At 49.3% G+C, this 20,548-nt stretch overlaps 1 protein-coding gene across 3 annotated transcripts in view; it reads right to left on the bottom strand.

The window, feature by feature from the left end:
* The window catches only part of SLIT1 (slit guidance ligand 1), a 207,181-nt gene that overhangs the window by 11,604 nt on the left and 175,029 nt on the right, over nt 1–20,548 (bottom strand). For all 3 annotated transcript variants that reach the window (XM_060286113.1, XM_030865222.2, XM_060286114.1), the window contains exons 23-30: nt 17,575–17,646; nt 15,540–15,611; nt 14,657–14,728; nt 6,333–6,496; nt 4,522–4,646; nt 4,106–4,203; nt 766–905; nt 485–578 (exon numbers count right to left, since the gene is read on the bottom strand). In XM_060286113.1, the coding sequence (XP_060142096.1) occupies nt 485–578; nt 766–905; nt 4,106–4,203; nt 4,522–4,646; nt 6,333–6,496; nt 14,657–14,728; nt 15,540–15,611; nt 17,575–17,646 (837 nt within the window). The remainder of the gene's footprint in view (nt 1–484; nt 579–765; nt 906–4,105; nt 4,204–4,521; nt 4,647–6,332; nt 6,497–14,656; nt 14,729–15,539; nt 15,612–17,574; nt 17,647–20,548) is intronic.

Below are 20,548 nucleotides of genomic sequence, written 5' to 3'. Positions count from 1 at the left end.
AGTAGCTTCGTATCAGCACAGGTCAGCTTTTAATACCAAATACATTGATCGGATCAGATTTTGCTAGCAGATGGCTTTTGGTTTTCAGAGTTTTGTGCATTTTGTAATTGGCGATGAGAAATTGTGGACCTGCAATAGTTCTTTATTGAGCACTTTTCAAATGTCAGACGTGGAAGTAAGTGCTTTTCACGCATTTGCTTATCTATTCCTTACAACCACCCCAGGAGGAAGCTACTGGTGCACCCAGTTTGCAGATGAGAAAACTGAGGCTCAGAGTGGTCAAGCCACCCATTCTGGGTCATGATGTAAACCCAGGTCTGTCCGACTAAAACTACCACCACCCTGCCCCTGACACTGACTGGCAGGAACTGAACAGCCAAGACCAAACCCACCTGACAGGTGAGGAAACAGGCTGGGGAGGGCAGAGGAAAGGTGACGTGGGGGCCCATGCCCTTCCCTGGCCTTAGAAATGGGCAACACTGACCTGGGCCCGTCTGGGGTGCCCACACACTGGGCCTCGTGCTGACACGGGTTCAAATCCGACGAGCAGAAGTCCACCAGCTGCTCACAGGCCGTTCCTGGGGGAAGAATTGGGGAGAGGCAGGAGAGAAGCTGCCCCATGTGCTCCGCCAGGCAGCCGGCCCAGCAGAAACTTCCTGCAGACACTGAGGCAGGGTCCCAGCCCTTCCGCCCATGGGACAGGGGCTCAGGGCACGTGCACTGGCCTCCACCTCCCTGCAGACGCTCAAACCCCGCCACGCTTACCCGAGTACTGCAGGGGGCACTGGCAGGTGTAGCTGCCCATGCCGTCCACACAGGTGCCCCCGTTGGCACATGAGTGTTCCACACAGTCGTCCGTGTTTACCCCACACGTCGGTCCTTCAAAGCCGGAGGGGCAGGAGCACCTGTAGGGAGCAGGGGAGGAGGAAGAGGCATGTGGGCCCACTGCCAGGGCAGCAGCTGTCCTGAGGCACTGATGGAGGCCTGTGGCCAACGGTCAATAGCATCATCCTGGAGTTTTGGTCCCTACTCTGGGTCAAGCCCTGTTAGATGCTGGGGGTTAGACGTGACCAAGACCAGCCCTGTGCTCCTGTGCTCATGAGATCACTCACAGTCTAGCGGGGGAGACGACGAGGAGACTGGCAACCAAAGGAGAGACAGTGAGTATCAGAACGGTGCACAACTGAGGCTGGGGAGGGTGGACAAAGGGGCAGAGGACACCTAGCTCCCCCTTGGAGAGAGTGGTCAGGGCAGGCTTCCTGGAGGAGGTGATGAGTTAGCCAAGGACTCTGACAGGGGAGTAGAGGAAGGGGAGGGAAGACAGTGGGAGTAAAAGCCTGGGGGAGAGAGAGCCTTACAGTCCATCCTTCAGGAGGGTACCTGGTCATCTAAATAGTTCAGGGCTTGGGGAGCACATACTTCAGGAATGGGGTGAGAACAGGACTGGGGGTAAGCAGGAGTCAGGTCTCAGAGAGCCCTGGAGATCAGCAATCTTCAAACCGGGGTACACTTCCCTCTGGGACAACTGTGGTTTTCCAAGGGGTTTGTGGGTCAGAGAGGTCTGAGAAATTAATTTCCACATCTTCATGTTATGCATGGAATTCCCCCCTTAACTGACCTGCCCCAGAGCTCCAGAAAGGCTCATGCACACCTCTTCCAGCACGAGGCCAAGGTGGGCTGTGCCTGGGGCCTAAGATCCTTGGGTGCCAAATGAAGGGACAATTAGGAATATTGATGTTTCCAAAGTGAATGAACAAACCCTTTTGCAAGTCACGAGATTTCCCGTTCTGTGCATTAAAAAATAATTGAAGGAAGACCTCATGGAACTGTCAGCTGATAGAGCATTAAAAATAATTTTTGATGACAGATCACTTGGTATTTTTAGCATATAAACTTGACAGGGTTTCAAGTAATTGAGTGACGTGGCTATAATAAAACTCCTAATCTCATTGGTTTATTTATGTGAACAAACTTTCTCAGCATTTATAGCTACACATACATACACACACACACACACACATTTTTTTTAAGGGAATAGATTGGCTGCTAAGCCCTCTCACATTCTATAATATTCACCTCTGGACACATAAACCAATTAGGAGAAGAAAAGAAAACACACACACACACACACACACACAAACAAAAGCTCCATCTATCTCATTAAGAGATACAGTCTAATAAAATTTACCTTTTATGTGTAATAATTATCAAATTTTAGAATAGTTATGTTGTTCTGATCAATTGTATATTATTGATCACTGTAATGATAACTCAATGCAAAAGAAACTTTTAATCAGAGGTTTATGGTGACAAAAAATAGTAAAAATCTTTAAATTTAAACTTATATACCCATTTGGTGGTAGGAAAGTATGGCAGGGTGCTAAGAAAAGCCTCTAGTATGAAAACAGATTACATTAGAAGGAGAATGGGGGGCAGGTGATGGGAGTAAAACAAATACTAGTTTGAGTAGGAACGAGAATGATGCAAGATGTTGCAGCTGTTCAAGAGTTCCTTCACGTGATTTTAAAATGATTTTTCCCTGGAGGATAAAAGAGTGATTTAAAGAGTCATAGCTTTCATTTTAAATGTTAATAATATGTACAGCGTTCTGGAAATGACCTTCTTTGCAATGAAAAATTAAACTTACCATGAAGAGTTTTAGCTGTCACTTAAGAATGTGTCAGGCAGTTTGTAGTTTTAAAAATTCGTTTGCGGCGGGGTGGGGGTGTGAACAAGAAGGTGTGACGCCTGCTGTTGCAGGCTGTGTCCTGGAGTTTAATTCCCCCTGCAGGTGGTGGCGGATCTCAGCTAAGTTCCTTCTGGCGGGGTTCGGGGAACAACTGCGGAGTCCCTTGTAAGCCTTAGGTTTGAGGGGTTACTCAGGGAGGCACCCCTTTCGACCAACAGGGTCCTTCCCACAGCGCCCCCGCCAATCTGCAGGCATGCCAAGTGTGAGGGGCTACTCCCAGCTGCACCCCTCCCGGCCCAGCAGGGAGAGCTCCTAGTTGCGTCCTCTCAGCAGCCCCCTCTCCGTAGACACGCCCCCTAGCAGTCTAGCCAATGAGGAGGGGGCTTTGATGGAGCTGCTGCGGAAGCCCAGAGGAGCACAGAGCCTATTATAAGGACGCCGTTTCCAAAGCGACACCTGCGGAGAGGCCGTTTAGTGTTTTCTTTTTACAGCTGGTAATCTGGGTTTGCAGAGACAGGTCTGGCCATTTCTGCCAGCAGATTCAACATCATTTTCTGAAGAGTCAATCTGCTCAGCTGGCAATTTTTCTTCAGCAGCTAAATACTATGTGCTCCTCAGAAAAGCTCTGGGTGCAGGAGAGCTCTGGGAAGCTGGGGGGCTCGCTGAGAGGCTCTGGGGGGAGCAGGGTGAGTGGGGGGCTTGAGCGGCGATGTCAGCACTGGGAGGACTTGCGAGATGTGGAGGACAGTGGGAAACCGATGCCCGGGGTGCGACCAGAGTGACCCATGAGCTGGTGGGGGAGGCCGCCGGAGGGCGTGACCAGGACTTGCTCCACCTCCGGGCAGGACTCCCCTCCCCTCTCCTGGGGGCTCCGGGTGGACGCCTGATCCGGAGCAGCTGGCTGAGGGCCCTGCCTTCAGGCAACACTGGCCCAACAAGCAGGTGGATGGCTTCAGTTGGAGGCCTTGGGGGTTAATGGCGATTACAGGAGTTGAAAACACCCCCAAGCTGCCTCTTGGCACTGCCGCTGCATATGCCCTAGGCTATGGACTCCCAGTGCCCCAGAAAGACTCTCCTGGCACCTGGCAAGAGCAGGCGGAAGCCTGGAGCAGGGGCTCCAAGCCCCAGCCCCACTGCTGCCTGCTGTGTGACCTGGGCAGCCCCTAGTCTCTGTGCTTTCACTGCCTCTGGGCAGCGAAGGCGCGGCCTGGGTGGACACGGAGAGGCCTCTGGCTGCCATTTGGAGGGAGTGGCTATTCCCGCTGGGCCTGTCCCTCATCTCCCAGAGCTCAAAGGGCCTGGGCCATCCCATTCGGAGGAGGAAGGCTCCGAGGCTTGGGTGCCGGATCCCATTAGCACTCACCCACCACGTTCCAGCACCCACCCACCCCCACCGCCCCACCCCCAGCAACTCACGTGAAGCCGGCATCCTCGCCCTCCTGCGAGTGGCAGGTCCCGCCATTTCCACAGGGGCTGCTGGAACAGCTGTCCAGGGACACCTCGCAGTCTCGGCCCTGGGGAAGAAGTCAGCGATGGGGACCCCAGGGAGACCCAGGGGCCAGTGAGCCAACAGGGACAGCCGGCCCCTCAGCAGCTCGGCCTGCCGGTCCCGGGGGTTCCTTGTTCTCTCATCCACATGTTAGGTCATGGATGAAATGCTCGCTTGGGCCCCCGGCCCCCCTCCCCCTCCCCCCTCCCCCCCCCCCCCCCCCCCCCGCCCCGCTCTGAGCTCACCCTGGGCCCTGAGGGCTGAGTGGCCACCGAGACAGCCCCAGCCCTGCTCTACCGCGCCCTCGAGCAGCCCTCCGCCTCCAGCCACAGCCTGCACTCACCTTATAGCCGCTGGGGCAGGCACACCTGTATGCCCCAAGGGGGTCGTTATGGCAGGTGCCCCGGTTCTGGCATGGGCTGGACAAGCAGGGATCGCACTTGGCCTGGACAGCCAGGCTGGGCGGACCTGAGGCAAGGTGGGAGTGGTGTTAGTGCAGGGAGGGGGTTGGGGGACAGGACTGGGCATAGAGCCCCGCGGCCCCTGGCCCGGAATCCTGGCACTGCAGGGACGGGTTTGTGAAACCCTCTCCCCAAGGAGATGTTTTCCCGCCCCCCCCCCCACCCCGCGCCGGTATTCCCTCTGGATCGCGCTCACCCCGCCTTTCACAGTACACCTCTCCAGCCTCTGGACCCTCCTCTGTGAAATGGAGCTAAAAACAGCCCCTGCCTCATGGGGCTGGAAGGACTAAATGAGATAATCCGAAAAAGGGGCTTCAGGGGAGCCCCCATGTGGCGGTCAGGGCAGGACCATCGGTGTGACAGCATCATGGTCACCATTACTGAAACCGGCTGATGTTTTCTCCATCCCCTCACACCCTTCTGAGGCAACCACCCCCAGCCCTGTCACCTGCTGGCCTGGACAGCAAGGGCGGCCACCCCAGCAGGGAGGAGACTTGGCTCTGAGAGGAGGCCACGCTTAGGAGAAAAAAGGCCCATGGCCTTGAACTTGTTTCTCTCCAAGGCTGAGCAGGGAAGGACCCTTTCCCGTCACCTCTCTGGCTACAGGCATGACCTTCTCCAGCCCCTTCAGGACTCACTGGTGGCCCTTCCTTGAACTTGGAGGTGGGGGACGAGCCGGCAGCCAGGCTGCCTGGGGTGCCGCCTAGGAGGAGCATTAGGGCCTCACAGGAATAAAGAGTAACGCCAGCCAGTTCAATGTGTGAAAATTCAGCGAGCCATTCATTTACGATCTGTACTTTCCTGTTATGCATGTTATATTCCAATAAAAATTTTAAAAAACACAGACAAAAACCTTTCACCAGTACCAATCCCACCCCAGTAAATAAATACTTAGCAAACGTTTCAACCTACATTGGCCTGCTCCCAGCAGCCAGCAGCCAAGCTACAGATCGGGCCCCCCTGAAGGGTCACTCCTGTGACAGCATCCTGCACACAGGGCAGCCCGGGGCCGCCTCATTAACCCCTGGCTGTCAGCTTCATTTTCGCTGGTGGTCTGTGAGCTTGCAGAGGGCAGGAGTCGTGCCCCACGGCCTCCCGTGCCCTCCCACAGCTGCCCCCCTGCTGGGGGGGACACAAAGCTAGGCCTGGGCCCGCCACTCGGCCGCCACCTCCTGCTCAGCAGGGGTCCCAGGGCTTGGGCTGTCAGTCAGTCAGTCAATCCCTGAACGACTATTTACAGATGCCCAGGGTGAGGCCTCCAATCACACTCAGGCCTTGTATTTCCACAAATGTCAGGAGAGCGGCAGCTGGGTCCAGTGGCTCAGGCGTTTAAGCTAATTGCTGAGCACAATTCCGACCAAGGGGAGGCCTGAGTGCTTGTACTGCTGAGAGGATTGGAGCTTCCAGAAACACTGCTATTTTTATTTTCCTTACATAACCCCAGGGAGGGATTAGAGCCCTTATGGCCTGAGATTTTCCGCCTGGCTTTCTTTTGTTCGTTGTGTGGCAGGACAAGAGGGCGGCAATGCTAACAAGCAGCAGGGGCCTCATTCCTGCCACCTGTTCCCCACCCAGCCGGTCACCTCGGGGACACAGGAGTGTCTGGAAGGCTCTGCCAGGGTTGCAGGGGGAAGCAGGAGGTGGGGGGAAGCAACCCGGTACCCACCATCCCCTCTTGTGCTCCTGGGCTCACCTAGGCATTCAAACTTCTTGGCAGGCGTGGTGAGGAGCAGCTTGCCCTCCATATTCGGGGGCCCGGCACAGCGGGCAATGCCAGGTTCCTTGTAGCCTGTCTTCACCCAGCTGGACAACCAGCGCAGGTGGCAGTCACAGTACAGGGGGTTGGCACCAATGGCCCTGGGTCAGAGAGTGGAGAGAAGTAGGCATTATGGCTTCATGGGGTCCTTCGCCCACTGGGTACCTAGGGTGCCAGGCATTATGCCAGGAGCTGGCACAACCCTAGCAGCCCCCATTAATGAGCCCTTACTGTGTAGGCAGTAGAGTCTTAAGCACTCCTCATCTGTTATCTTGATTGGTCCTCATCACACCCTACTATCCCCATTTTACATGTTGAAACTGACACTCATAAAGGTGGAGGCACCTGCCCCAAATGCACAGAGAAAGTGGGGAAGTACGATCTGAACTCGTGCTGTTGAGGCCAGAGCCTCTGACTGCACTGCCTCCCGAGTGCACTGGGGAGAAAGCAACCGAGATTTACTGCTGTGATGAACCAGCTGCTTCTCCCGTCAGTGCATCTAATCCTCTCATCAGCCCCACAGTGTAAGTTTTCTCTTCTCCATCTCAAAGATGTGGGAACTGAGCCTCATGTGGAATAAGTAATTTCCTGGGGTCACACAACCAGTGAAGGGAAGCCCCCAGATCCAGAACCCAGCTGAAGCCTATACTCTTTAATTTTTCTTTTCATTTTCAGTTAAACAAGAGACACATGAATGCATTCTCACTGTAAACCATTTTCAGACCCGGCACACAATAGTCTCCACCTTACACAACACTGTAAATGTACTCAATGCCACTGAAGTATACCCATTAAAATGGTTAATTTTATATTCCGTGAATTTCACCTCAATTTTTTTTTAAAGGCACATTCCTATGTTACTGATGGGAATGCAAGATGGTATAACTCCTACGGAGGGGGATTTTATGATATCTATCTAAGCAATGCAGTTGCCTTTTGACCCAGCAATTCTGTTTCTGGGAGTTTATCTCACAGATGTGCCTGCACAAGTGTGTAAAGGCATCTGTGCAATGGTATTGATCGCAGCATTGTTTGTAACAGAAAGACTGGAAACCTCCCGTGCTCATCAGTGGGGGAGTGGTTAAGTAAACCACAGTCCATCCACATTACATGGAAGTCTACACCACAGGACCCATGATCACATGGTCACCACACTCAGTGCGTAGCCTTCCCACCCTTTCCCATATGTACACACAGTTCTTCGTGAGGAAGAGATTACATCCCTCCAGTACACATCGTTTCTGGGCAGCCTGCTTCTTGTCACTAAACAGCACGTCTTGGAGACTTTTCCAGGTCAGCAATACGGATCCACCTCATTTTATCAAACTGCTTCATAGCATCCCAAAGAATGGACGCTTCATAGCTTTTGCTGCCAGACATTCTGGATGTTTCCAAGGTCAGTGAACACTCTGTTCATGCCTCTTTGTGAGGAGCGAGCATTTCTCTAGAACAGATGCCTAGAAGGAGGATTCGAGTCGCAGAGGAAGCGCATGTAAAATGTTAACAGCTGCCCTCCAAAAAAGGCTGTATGGACTTAACACTCGCCTGCGGTGTAAGGCTGCGCCTTCTCCCTCACATCCCCGCCCCACACTGACACTGTGCACCGCCAACCACTTAGGCTTTGACCAATCCCGTGGGAAAGCTCATAATCTTCTCACTAAACCACAGTGAGAGATTCAGAGACGAACTAGGCATGGATTTGGGGGAACGAAGGGGCCAGCGGTCTCTGAGCCAGCAAATAGAAAAACCAGAGCCTCGTGCCTGAAGTTCACTTCTATCAACATTATGGTGAAAACATAAGGCTGTATATTGCTCACGAGAAAGGGCACATTTATTAAGTACCAAATGGATGCGCTGCCATTTTCCACCTGTGTCTGGGCAATACAGAGGAAGTGGTTCCCCTGGAGACGTGTTGGGTCTGATGACAGCAGCAGCAACTCTGAGCAGGAATTCCCCCAGATAGCACAGCTGATGACGGCCATCTTATAAAGCAGGCTCAACAATCTTGGACTCCGGCCCCCAGCGCAGCTGCTCACTGCCCGGGTGACCTTGAGCGGCTCACTTAACATCTCTGGGGCTCACTTTATGATTCGATAAAGAGCCTGCAATCTGGAAGGGGAAGAAAGACAAGCACATATAACCTGAAATGGGCGCCGAGGGAATAATGCAGCTTGGAAAAGAAAGCCGGTTCAACCTCCACGTGTATTTCATTTTTCTGTCCTGATTTGCTGACAGCATCCATCCTGGTTAATGGGACAGGGAATACACCTTCCTCTTTTCCCTGAACATTACCAGGGCTTCTCAGAGGTAGAGGAAGCGCAGACGCTTTGATTTTTTGAAGCTTCATTGTGTTAAAAAAAAACCAAAGACTTTAAAAAAATAACAGGAATACAAAACAGTGGTATGTTTAAAACATCTACATTCACCAGACTAATATTTTTAACATAAAAAGTATGAGGTAATGTAATTATGTTATCCAAAAGATAAATACAGAATTTATTTGAAAGCAGGTTTTTGTAGCACACTGCAGGGGTGTGGTCTGCTAACGAGCCACAAGTTGAGAGTTTATTACGAAGGGTTTCTTCTCTCCATCTTGTAGCTCATTTAGAGAAAATGCCAAAAAGACTAAATCGGAAGCCACTGTGAATGTGGAGGCCCTTGACCGTTTTAGGATGTCACAATTCCCAATTCCTGCATAAATTCCCCCCATAAATGGCAACAAAGTTGCACCTCAAATGTAAGTGTCCCTTTCTGACTCAATATAAAAAATAATAATAGAGAATAATAAAAACTACCAAAGTCACATACAAAGCTATTCAAAATTATGCCTTCTGGCTTGACCAACACACGCTTTACTTGTCGCTGTATAGAGCAGATGGCGAGCGACTCCTGAATTCAACATTTCAAGCTTTAATTTCTCCAAAGGCAGGATTTTGTGGCTACTTCATTAGTTCAAGTAGTTCACTTTCACCTGGAGTCCATTTTTCCCAACAAAAGCTGCTGTGAACTCAGTGGGGAGTGGAGAGCCACAGGCCCTGCTGAGACCAGTGGTGAGGACAGCAGCCAGGCTGCTCATCAATCCAAAAGGACTGTGGAATCAGGTTCATCCCCCAGCAAAAGTATAAATAACCCTGTGTTGTTGCTCTTTGGTATAACTTGGAAATAGTTGAAACAGTAGCTATTCGGTCTGTTCCTGCCAAGGACCAGCTGAGCTTCCTCTATTAACGTAACCAGGACAAAAATAGATCTCCTGTGGCTGTTTCAGAGGTGCCAACTGAACAGTTTAGCATACACTAAAACTTCAAAATCTCTTCACCTGAGCTATTCCTCCTCTACCCATCCTCCTCCCAGGCAATTTATTTGTGTGCATCACTGTCCTCTACTGGAATGAAGCTTCTTGAGAGCAGGAATCATGAATCCCTCACTGTGCCTGACACCAGCAGGCGTCCTGTTTTCTGAATGAATGCCTGCCTAAAATCACGAGAAATGCACAAATCTCAGTATGAAAGCAAAAGAACTTCAAAAAGAAAAGAATCATCTATCATCCCATAAATGTAACTAATTTTCATTTATTCCCTTCTAGTTCTTGTGCTCATATATATACATCACTGAAATCAGAGTACACTGTCTTCTTTATTCTACGTTTTTTTAAAAATTAATTAATTAATGTATTGGCTGCGTTGGGTCTTCGTTGCTGCGCGCGGGCTTTTTCTAGTTGCGGCGAGCGGGGGCTACTCTTCGTTGCGGTGCCCGGGCTTCTCCTTGCGGTGGCTTCTCTTGTTGCAAAGCATGGGCTCTAGGCACGTGGGCTTCAGTAGTTGTGGCTCGCGGGCTCTAGAGCACAGGGTCAGTAGCTGTGGCGCACGGACTTAGTTGCTCCACAGGATGTGGGATCTTCCTGGACCAGGGCTTGAACCCGTGTCCCCTGCATTGGCAGGCGGATTCTTAACCACTGCACCACCAGGGAAGTCCCTATTCCACGTTTTCATCAAATAATAAAGTACAGTGGCATAACTATTATAATTAACTACTTGCTATTCTGTCATATGGGCATACCATGATTCACCTAATCATTCCATATTACTTTTCACACCGAATTCTTAATGACTTCAGAAATCTAGTTTTCCAACATGGAGCAGATTAGGGGCAACAAGATGTCAGATTATAGACATGAAGAATGATACTGGGGAGCCTTGGCACAGGACCTGGCACATAGTAAATATTTGCTGATGGATGGATGGATGGATGGATGAATAGACAAATGGACGAAAGACGAGCTAACTGTAAAAGTAAATATTAAAGTAAACAGCAGCAGAGATGTGCAGCGTATTGAAGCCCTAGGCAGTGACAAGTGCTCACAATCATTATGGCATGTTAGAACTACAGCAGACCTTAGAAATAACCTGTGTACAGGTGAGGAAAGAACCTAAAGAGATGAATGAATTGTCTGAGATCCCACTGCAAGTTGATGGCAGGACAAAGACTTAACGCCACATGTCCTGATTCCTAGTCTAAAGTTCAAGGGGTTTAAATACGGTGGACCTCACCCCCTCAGCACACATGCTTGGCCCACCCCCCCATCCTGTGTACTGCCGGTGAACAGGAGAGGTCCAGGTCAGAGTCACAGTAGGAAGAGAGGGCACCTCTGGGAGCCAGGAACACTGGATGCTAACTCTTGGGCAAACCCTGACTTGTTACACAGCCATGGGCGCCTACTTCCCTTCAGACTGCATGTGGCCTTTGTGAAGCCCAGAGTGAATGTGGGGAGTCTATGCTATCCTTGTCCCACTCCTTGACTCCTTGTAAGTGCTCACGGAATCCTTATGGAATAATTGCAACTCTTCATGCAGAGGAAATAATGGCTACGTGTGTGCACATGCACACATATTCCATCAGTATTACATGTGCACACACCTAAATACAAGCACATGTACATTTCCCAGGCTGCTGCCTAGTTCCATTCGAAACCCTGGGTATAAAGGGAAGAATGTATTCACGAGGTTGCTTCATAATAATGGAAGATTTCTTATACATAGACGCTATTTTATAGAGAAATAGGGCTTAGATGCGATTAACGAACACCTCTAATCAGTAATGCTGATGCCCTGTTTTGCATTTACCACTTAACTGATCTCTACTTATTGTTGTTTTCTTTTTTCTGACAAGTTGGATCTGGCTTCTGGCCTGATGTTACTGTTCTCCTAAAGAAAGTCTGAATTTATAGACAGACATGGGCTCAAAATCTGGTTTTGCAGCTTCAGGTTTTTGTTGACACAAAACATATGCTCACTTCCCATTTGAAAAGCAAAGCCTCTAGATGTTGAGCTAGAGACAAGATCAGAATGTCCTTGAGTCTTATTCAGTTTTCACAGGGAAGGAGAAAAGGTAAAGCCCAATGATAAGAGATACAATACACCAAGGGGGGCCCCAAAGGAGGGAAAGGTGGACCAGATGCTTGAAAAGGCCTTTCCTGGCAATGGGGGAGCTGAAGCGGACACTTGGCACAGCCCAGGGGTAAGCAAAGGAGCTGAGAACAGTGTGGGCCCAGAGCAGCAGCAGACCCTGGCCCAGCAAAGACACGCACAAAACTCTCTGGAGAGAATTATCTCCAATACAGGTCCTCAAAATTCCCAGCATCAGCAAAAAATGAGCTCACAACCGAAAATGACTAAACACAGATAGAAACAAGCCCCTGTGAATGGGAGTCATTGGAACAATGAACAATACCATCCTTGCCTGGCCTTTGTCCAGAGCCACAGTCTCCAGCCAGGCTCCCTCCTGCCTCATCCCATCCCATCCCATCCAGCCTTCACAGGTCACCACGGCTTTCCAGGAGTTTTCACAATTTAATTCTTCCACGATTCCCTTCTATCTACAGAACAAAGCCCAGTCTCCACAGCATGGCACAAAGGCCCTTCACAATGGAATTCCAATGTCCCTTTCCAGATTCCTCTCTTCCCACCCCCCACTCCTCACCTAACCAAGCCCCCTATATCCTATGCTGGACAACACAGCATCCCTGAATATGTCATTCACTTTCTTGCCTCCATGCCTTTGCACATGCTGTTCCCTCTTCCTGGAATGTCCAAATGGCAAATTCCTAGTGCCTTTTCAATGGCAGCAAAGAGGCACCTCCTCTCTGAAGGTCGTCAGACTTCCCCAGAGTTAGTCACTGCTGCCTTTGAGCTTGTTTTATAATATCCCAGATGGTCACAGAAGGCAGAAACCTTGTGTTAGTAAATTCTTCAGCATTTGACTCACTGTGGTTACTCAGAACATATTTATTGAGGCAATAAATAATAAATAAAGAGCTTTGGAATCAGACACACCTAAGTTCAAATCCTGTTTCTGTCATTTCCCAGCTTTATGACCTAGGGAATCTGCTTAACTGAACCTGGGACTGTAAAATGGATATAATAAATCCTGCCACCTAGGACAGAGCCCCCTTACCCATTCCACTCCCAAGCAGACATGACTAATCAATCACTGCACTCTGCCCGCTGAGTCCTGGAATCTTCAGTGTGGGCTCAAGACAGTCCCTGTCTTATTTGTGAAGCTGGCTCACAGCACAATAGCTACTTCCCATTTTGGTTATGGAGTAAACAAGACATCACAGATAGTAAAGTACTTGTCCCAGGCAAACTCTCAATGAGTGGCACTTATTACTATTTTAATTCCTCAAGTCTAAGATTGTTAGACGCCCACTAATTTCGCATGTTCTGGGAGGGGTGGAGAAATGTTACCTTATTAAGTACCTACAGATCATTTGTAAGATATCCTCTGATCTCAGAGATTAAAATGTGGAAAAGATGAGCCTTAGAGCTAAGAAAATCCAGTGAGATTGTTGAGTGAATGAACTTCAGGTAGAGATGCTGGGGACCCCAAAAGACTCCCTGATCTGGGTTTGCCTGTCCACTCGGGCCCTGGGCATTTGGCTGTGAGGCAGAGAGCAGGAGGACACGGTAACACCCCGGGTCCCGGCTGCAGTCCATCTGGCCTGAACATGACCTGGACCTACAGCTGAGATGCTAGGAGAGAACGTGTTCACTCTGTGCCTGGCCCCGCCTCCAGAATTAGGATGACTCTGCCATGGCCCATTGCTTTTATATTCCTTCATTTTTTAAACTGTGGTAAAAAATATATATAATTTGCCATTTTGACCATTTTAAGTGTACAACTCAGTGGCATCGATTACATTCACAATGTTGTGCAACCATCACCACCACCATCTGGTTCCAAAACTCTTTATCACCTTAAACAGAAACGCTGGACCCATTAAACAAAAGTCCCCCTTTCCTCCTCCTCCCAGCACCTGGCAATCACCATTCTCCTTTCTGTAGGTGTGAATCTGACTATTCTGGGTACCTCATTTCAGTGGAATCGTACAATATTGTCCTTTTATGTCTGGGTTATTCCACTTAGCACGCTTTAAAGGTTCGTTCATGTGGTAGCACGTGTCAGAACTTCATTCCTTTTTATGGCTGAACGATATCCCACTGTACCATATTTTGTTTATCCATTCATCTGTCAATGGACACTTGGGTTGTTTCTGCTTTATAGCTATTGTGTGAACCATGCTGCTATGAACATGGGTGTACAAGTATCTGTTTGAGTCCCTGCTTTCAATTCTTTGGGGTATATACTTAGGAGTGGAATTGCTGGGTCATATGGTAATTCTACATTCAGCCTTTTGAGGAATCGAGCATACTGCTTTTTAAGAATCCTCTTGGCGCTGCCAGGTAAACAGTTTTGGAGACAAGAGTACATCCAATTATGCCAATTATACTTCTTTTGGGTAGTAAATTTCCGGAGCTTATCCCCCACCATATGAAGTCAGAGGCACAGTACTGGCGTCGTGCTTCAGAGCATGGGCTTTTGAGATGGAAGACTCTAGTCTCTACCGGCTACACAACTTTGGGTGAGCTTGTCACATTTTCTGGACCTGTTTCCTCATGTGGAAAATGGGAATAACAGTACCTATGTTGTAGGAGAGCTGTGAGGATTGAATTAGCCGATGCACATGCAGTGCTTGGCAATCAATATATGGTCATTACTACTTTTATTACTGCTTGTGAAGAACTGTTCTCAAAGTCCATTGCTGTGACTGATGGTACACTGAATGTGTAAGAGTCTGAAACGGGGAGCATTTGAAGTTCACAAGCTAAATTAAAAGTAATACTCTCAGGAGGAGGGGTCTTTCTTGGAATCCAAGTTCCATTTAAATCCAGAGAGGTGCCGAGAATTGGGCCAGAGTTACTTACAGGTGAGAAAGGGAGGTCACATCTGTGAAGATGCCCTCTTGGAGGGTGGAGACATCATTACCATGCAGGGACCTGAAGAGAGAAGAGGCTGTCAGGACTCATCCCAAGACAGAAAACTCAGGAACTGATGGAGGGACGCCCTCTGCTGAGAGGGGCGTGTCATGAGGGAGAGGGTCCCTGCATCAGAGACCCTGCGCTGCTGGCCACAGGCAAGGAGAGGGAGCCCCTAATTATCACAGACCACGCTGCCCCTCAGCCCTTCCGGAAGACCCTGCTCGGGCCATCACAACTAACTCAACATACCATGTCTGCTCCCAGGACAAATGGACGTGTGCAGGTATGCAGCGTGTGCCCTCCCTAGCTTGGCTAGGGAGCCTGAGGGGGCAGGCTTCTTCCTGGTAAGGAAGCTACTGGGTGAGCCCTAGGTTGGGGGTGAAGAATGTCTCCCTGCCCCAGGCGGGCTGCCAGAGGACTCAGTGCAAGGATATTCCAGAGGCCGTCATAACAGGCATGGCAGAGGGCTGTGAGCACAGGGCAAACCTCACAGTGGGAATTCTTAGTGAAGGTGCTACATTCTCCATTTGACAGGAGACTCACATGCAAACAAGGGGCCACCTTATCTTGGATGCCCCCAGACCCTGCCTCAGCACACACATCTCAAACACAACTTGGGGCAGACAGCAACCCCCTTTTCTCGGATGGTTTCCCATTCATTCCTTGGCCTCCGTTAGGAGCTCCAATGAGAGTGGACTGGCCTCGCACTTTGGACACAGTTGGCCCTGCTGGGGCCCCGGAACTGGGGACATTCCTGCCCACCAGGTGGGTGAGAAGGGCCCTCGGTGGGGCAGATTTGCCTGGAGGAATGAAGAGCAGGAAGACTCACAGCAGGCGCAGGGAGCGGAGCCCCTGGAAGGCCAAAGGAGGGATGCACTGCAGGGCATTGTAGCTGAGGATCCTGCAGGAAGAAGAGGGAGGGTCGGAGGAAACGTGGGAGGGATTATTAAGGGGTACCACTTCCGGTGGTGATGCAGGTGGTCACCACCTTGATTGTGGTGGTGGTTTCATGGGCGTGAACATATATCAAAATGTATCAAATTTTACACATTAAGGATGTGTAGTTTATTATATATTAATTATACCTCACTAAAGCTATTTTTTAAATAATAACAAGAGAAATGAGACATTTTTTATCACAGGAAAAGGGTTTCCCCTTACAGCTCCCAGGATCACGTAGCCCAGGATTTCTCAGCCTCAGCATTATTGACAGTTCCTTGCTGGGGGGCTGTCCTGTCCCCTGTAGGATGCTGAGCAGCGTCCCTGGCCTCTGCCCACAGAGATGCAGTAGCTCCCCCTGCCCTCCTCCAGCTGCGACAACCAAGAATGTTTCAAACATTGCCAAATGTTTCCTGGAGAGCAGAATTGCCCCTGGTTGAGAACCGCTGCCCTAGACCATGGCAGCTTCACACACACGCTTGTAAAGAAAAAAATGTTGCCTGCCATTCCAGTTCTCCAAGGATCAAGCCATTAGCCACTTCAGTTGCCCACAGTGTGCCCTGAGGGGAACCCAGGATGGAGAAAGACAGGGTGCATTCTGTGCTTTGAATATACTAGCCTTTAGATAGCTTAGATGCATATCTAAGGAAAAATTTCAAATGACCCCAGACTCTTACATCTTCCCATACGTAGAAAAGCACTAAAATCATTAACTTGAGATATCTGTTCTTTGTGATTAACAGTAACCTTTTGATGCTTGACCACATGTTTTTCTCAGAAAAAAAAGTTCGTATGTATCCTGGCTCATCCCTTCCCTCTTCAGAGCAGTTCCTCAGAGCTATCTGGGAGACTGTCTCCAGGCTATAGTCCTCTGGAAGGTCCCCGAATAAAACTTAACTCACAACTTGTGCATTTTTCTTTCAGTCAACAGGCTCATGAAGACTTTGAAATGGAAACCAGTTGACTAACACACCTGAGGCAGGTAAGTGCAGCACTTCGTGGCCTTGGGACCACATTCTGCTCCTGGGGGCCTGACTGAGTCAGGACCCTGTCTTTTAGGGTACTGGCTCTATTATTTGACCACAGTAGAACCAAACGGAAAGTTCTTAAGTCCTGGGCACATCATCTGTAAAGTGAGGTATTGGGAAGGTGAACGAAATACATTCTTAAGCTCCAGGCAAATATAAATGATGCTTGTTAATACTTTCCAATCAATTGCTTGGAATATAATTAAAGCAATCATTAAAATATCTTAGAATATGGGCACCAAAATGTTCAGAGGGTAACTGTTCACAATAGTCCAAACTGGAAACAGTGCAAATATCCATCAGTGGCAGAATGGATAACGAAAGTATGGTATATTCCTACAAAGGAATACTATACAGCAGTGAAAATGAAGAGACCACAGCTTCACACAAACATAATGGTAAATAAAAGAAGCCAGACATAAAAGACTACATCCTGTATGATTCAATTTATATAAGATTCAAAAGTGGGCAACATTAAACTTCATTGTGTAGAAATGCATATGTAGATGGTACTATAAAGACCAAAGAAGTGATCATTATAAAACTCCAGGTAGGGACTGCCTCGGGTGTGGGGGGAGAGAGGAAGAATGATCAGGAAGAGATGAGGGGACTTTTGGCGTGCTAGCCGTGTTCTATTTTTTGCCTTAGGTATTTACACATGTTCTAGCTTTATGATTATTTGTTAAATTGTACATTTATGTTTTTTGCACTTTTCCATATACACGCTGTGTTTCATAATAAAAAAAAAATTTTTTTTTAAGTCTTTTCAGTGGGCAGGCCCCGTCACCCTCCCTGGAGGGTAAGGGAGGCTACGTGGGGGTACCTGCCAGTGACCGAGGCCTGGGGAGGGTCTCAGTAGCCACAAGCCCTCCCTCCACCTCCCGCCACGGGACTCACAGAGTGGTCAGCTGGCTCATGTTGGTGAAGGAGGAGTTGCTTAAGGAACTGATCTTGTTGTTACTCAGGTCCCTGGAAAAGACAAAAGCATCATCATTTAGGAAGAAAGAACTCCTCCCCTTTCCCACTCTGGCCATGGCCATCCCTCAGCCAAGTTGTTCTGACCGGCACTCTGCGGGGTGGGAGGTGGTGGAGGGGCGCTTGGTTCACAATTATTTACAGCCCTCCGTTCTGCTGCCTGAACTCGCTCTGTGTCTCCAGGGTTTCAGGTCTCCATTTCCTCATCCCCCACCCCATGCAAGTATAGCCTGGCTCCCACCCTCCACCCACCATGGAAATGCTCCCACCAAGGGCATCAGCTGCCTCCCAACTGCCAGGTCTAGGGGGCTCTCTATCCTTTCTCTCTCGCTAGTACTTTACGTGGGTTTGTTCACTCACCCTCCCTATAATCCTATGAGGGAGATAGTAAACCCATTTTATAAAAGAAGGTGCAGGGTCTCAGAGCAATGAAGTGACCCACCCAGGGTCACACAGCTGGGAGGAAGTACAGATAGAGTCAAACCCCAGTCTGTTGGCCCCCAAGCCCCAGGTCACGGCAATGTGCTCTCCAAGTGACCCTGTGGCACTGGCCCAACTGACCACCCTCTTCTCAAATCTCCTCAGATCACTGTCTTCCCACATTCCCCCTACCTCTCTGGTGAATGCTTCTTTCTCACCCACCCCTTAGGAACGGGGATCACTAAGCCCTGTCCTCGCTCTTCCTCTTCCTTTAGTCCCTCAGTCCTCGGGGACGCTCCTGACTCCCGCACCGTCGTGCACAAATGGTGCTCTCCTCTGTGGCCCCAGCCAGACCTCTCTCACGAAGTCCCCTGCAGAGACCTGATGTCCCACAGACACTCCAATTCTTGTGCTTCCTCCCACCCGCGTGCCCCGTGCTGTGCTCTCCATCCCGGTCAGCAGCTCCAACCACCCAGAAACACTGCCCTACCCCCACGTCCTCCCTCCCAGACCCTCACCTAACTGGCTTGTGCCTCTGTTCCATCTGCCCCCTCCTCCCAAGTTTCTGCTACATCAAGACACCGTCATCTCTCTTCTGGTTCCTGCCTCATCTCTCACCCACAGCTTTGCCCCCTTTTGATCCATCTTCCACACGGTGGGTGCCACGCAATCTTTCTAAGACACAAATCTGACGAGGTCACTTCTCTACCAACAAACCCGCAGTGGCTCCCATTTACTTAAAGTGCAACCTCCAGACCCTTTAGCTTCACCACCTGCCAGGTACTCCAGGGCATGCCCCCCCTCCCTCACGGGTCCCCACATGCCTTGCATGAATTTGTTACCCTTCTTGAAATTCTCTTGCCCCTGGAGATCCTGTTCCCTCTGCACCTGGTGAACTCTGACCTCTCCCAGCCCTTACCCGGAGTCCACCACTCCTTCTTTTGAGCCACAGCCCTAACATGTGCATTTACCTCTGTTGGAACACTCATCACTCCACACGACATACGTGCTCCTATTTCTCACCCTTGCATGCCCCCAGACCGTGACATTTAGGGGGAAGGCCCATGACTTAGATGGCTTCATATCTGCTCACTTCATGCAGCTCTTGACTCAGCAAATAAAACCATGTGCCCTGCCTTCATTTTCTTTTAGTAAATGTTCCTCTAATTAATTTCATTCAAAACCACTCCATTGTTCCTAGAGACACATTTAAATACATCACCAAACTTCAAGTACACTTTGTGGTGGTCCTTCCCCATGATAAGGAGGTGCTGGTATTTCAGCCCCCAACAGGCAGCTTCACAGTAAGAACTGCCTTCACATTAGTCCCCTCTCCCTCCCTTTCTCCTCAAGCATATCCGCACCACTAGTGGGGCTGCCTCAAATTAGACCAAAGAAAGGCTGTCTCTCTCTTTGTCACTCTATCACCAGCCACAAATCACTCTAACTACCACTCCCCACCTCCACCGTTGGAACAGTCAGTCAAAACACCATGGCTAGGTCATTAGCAAAGACAGATAAACTGGAGTTTCGAAATTCTGTAAGCCAGTGCTACTCAAAGTAGCTAGTCCTCAAACTGAATGTCCCCAAACAAGGGACTTGTGCCAAAATGCAATCACCTATGACACTAAACACACAACCTAGTTTAGCTAACATTTTTTCATAGCAATACTTTCCCAATGAAGGAAGAAGCAATGTGTTGATTAAAATTCTGGTGCGAGTTCCTTATCTAGTTTCAGGCCCATTACAAAGAGTTCTCAGGCTGCCATTGCCCCATAGACCGCACTTTGAGCAGCACTGCTCCAAGGCACTTCAGAAGAAATGTTCTCTGGACTTCTTTTTGGTGGGATCTGGCCAATAGGCAGATAAAGACAATTGAAGTGAGGTGTTAATTAAGCTGGAAGGCTAAGAGGAGCTGAACTTATTCTGAGGCTTACTTTGTATGTTTTCATGAAGCAGAAAGGTCAAAAGTGGAAATAACAGAAAAGTAGATGTTAGCCTAAAGAAAGAGTTAGTTACAGATGTGTATTTGAGGCTGCCATACTTCATATTTGGTTTAGGAGCCAAGGTTGGATCAAGAAGTTTTCCATAACTCTCTTCTTCTGCTCTGGCTCCTACCTTTGCAAGGATAACCCTCTTTAATAATAATTACCAGCCTAGAGGCTTGGGGAGACGGTGTGGGCAAAAGCACACAGGTTCCAACCCGAGAGAGCCTGGAACAATGCAATTCCCAAAATGGGCCACTAGATGGCAAAACAGTTCTGTGCACAGATGTGCTCAAAGGGATGGGGTGAAATTAAAAAACGGATCAGTACCATACAGGGAATATAGCCAATATTGTATAATAACTATAAATGGAGTATAACCTTTAAAAGTTGTGAATCACTATATTGTACACGTGTAACTTATATATTATGGTTCAATTATACTGCAATTAAAAAGCAAAACAAAACAAAACAAAAAAATGGATCGGCCA

Source organism: Globicephala melas, chromosome 16, assembly GCF_963455315.2.
Source record: "Globicephala melas chromosome 16, mGloMel1.2, whole genome shotgun sequence".
Taxonomy (NCBI): Eukaryota; Metazoa; Chordata; class Mammalia; order Artiodactyla; family Delphinidae; genus Globicephala; species Globicephala melas.
This window is presented reverse-complemented; position numbering and strand designations above follow the sequence as displayed.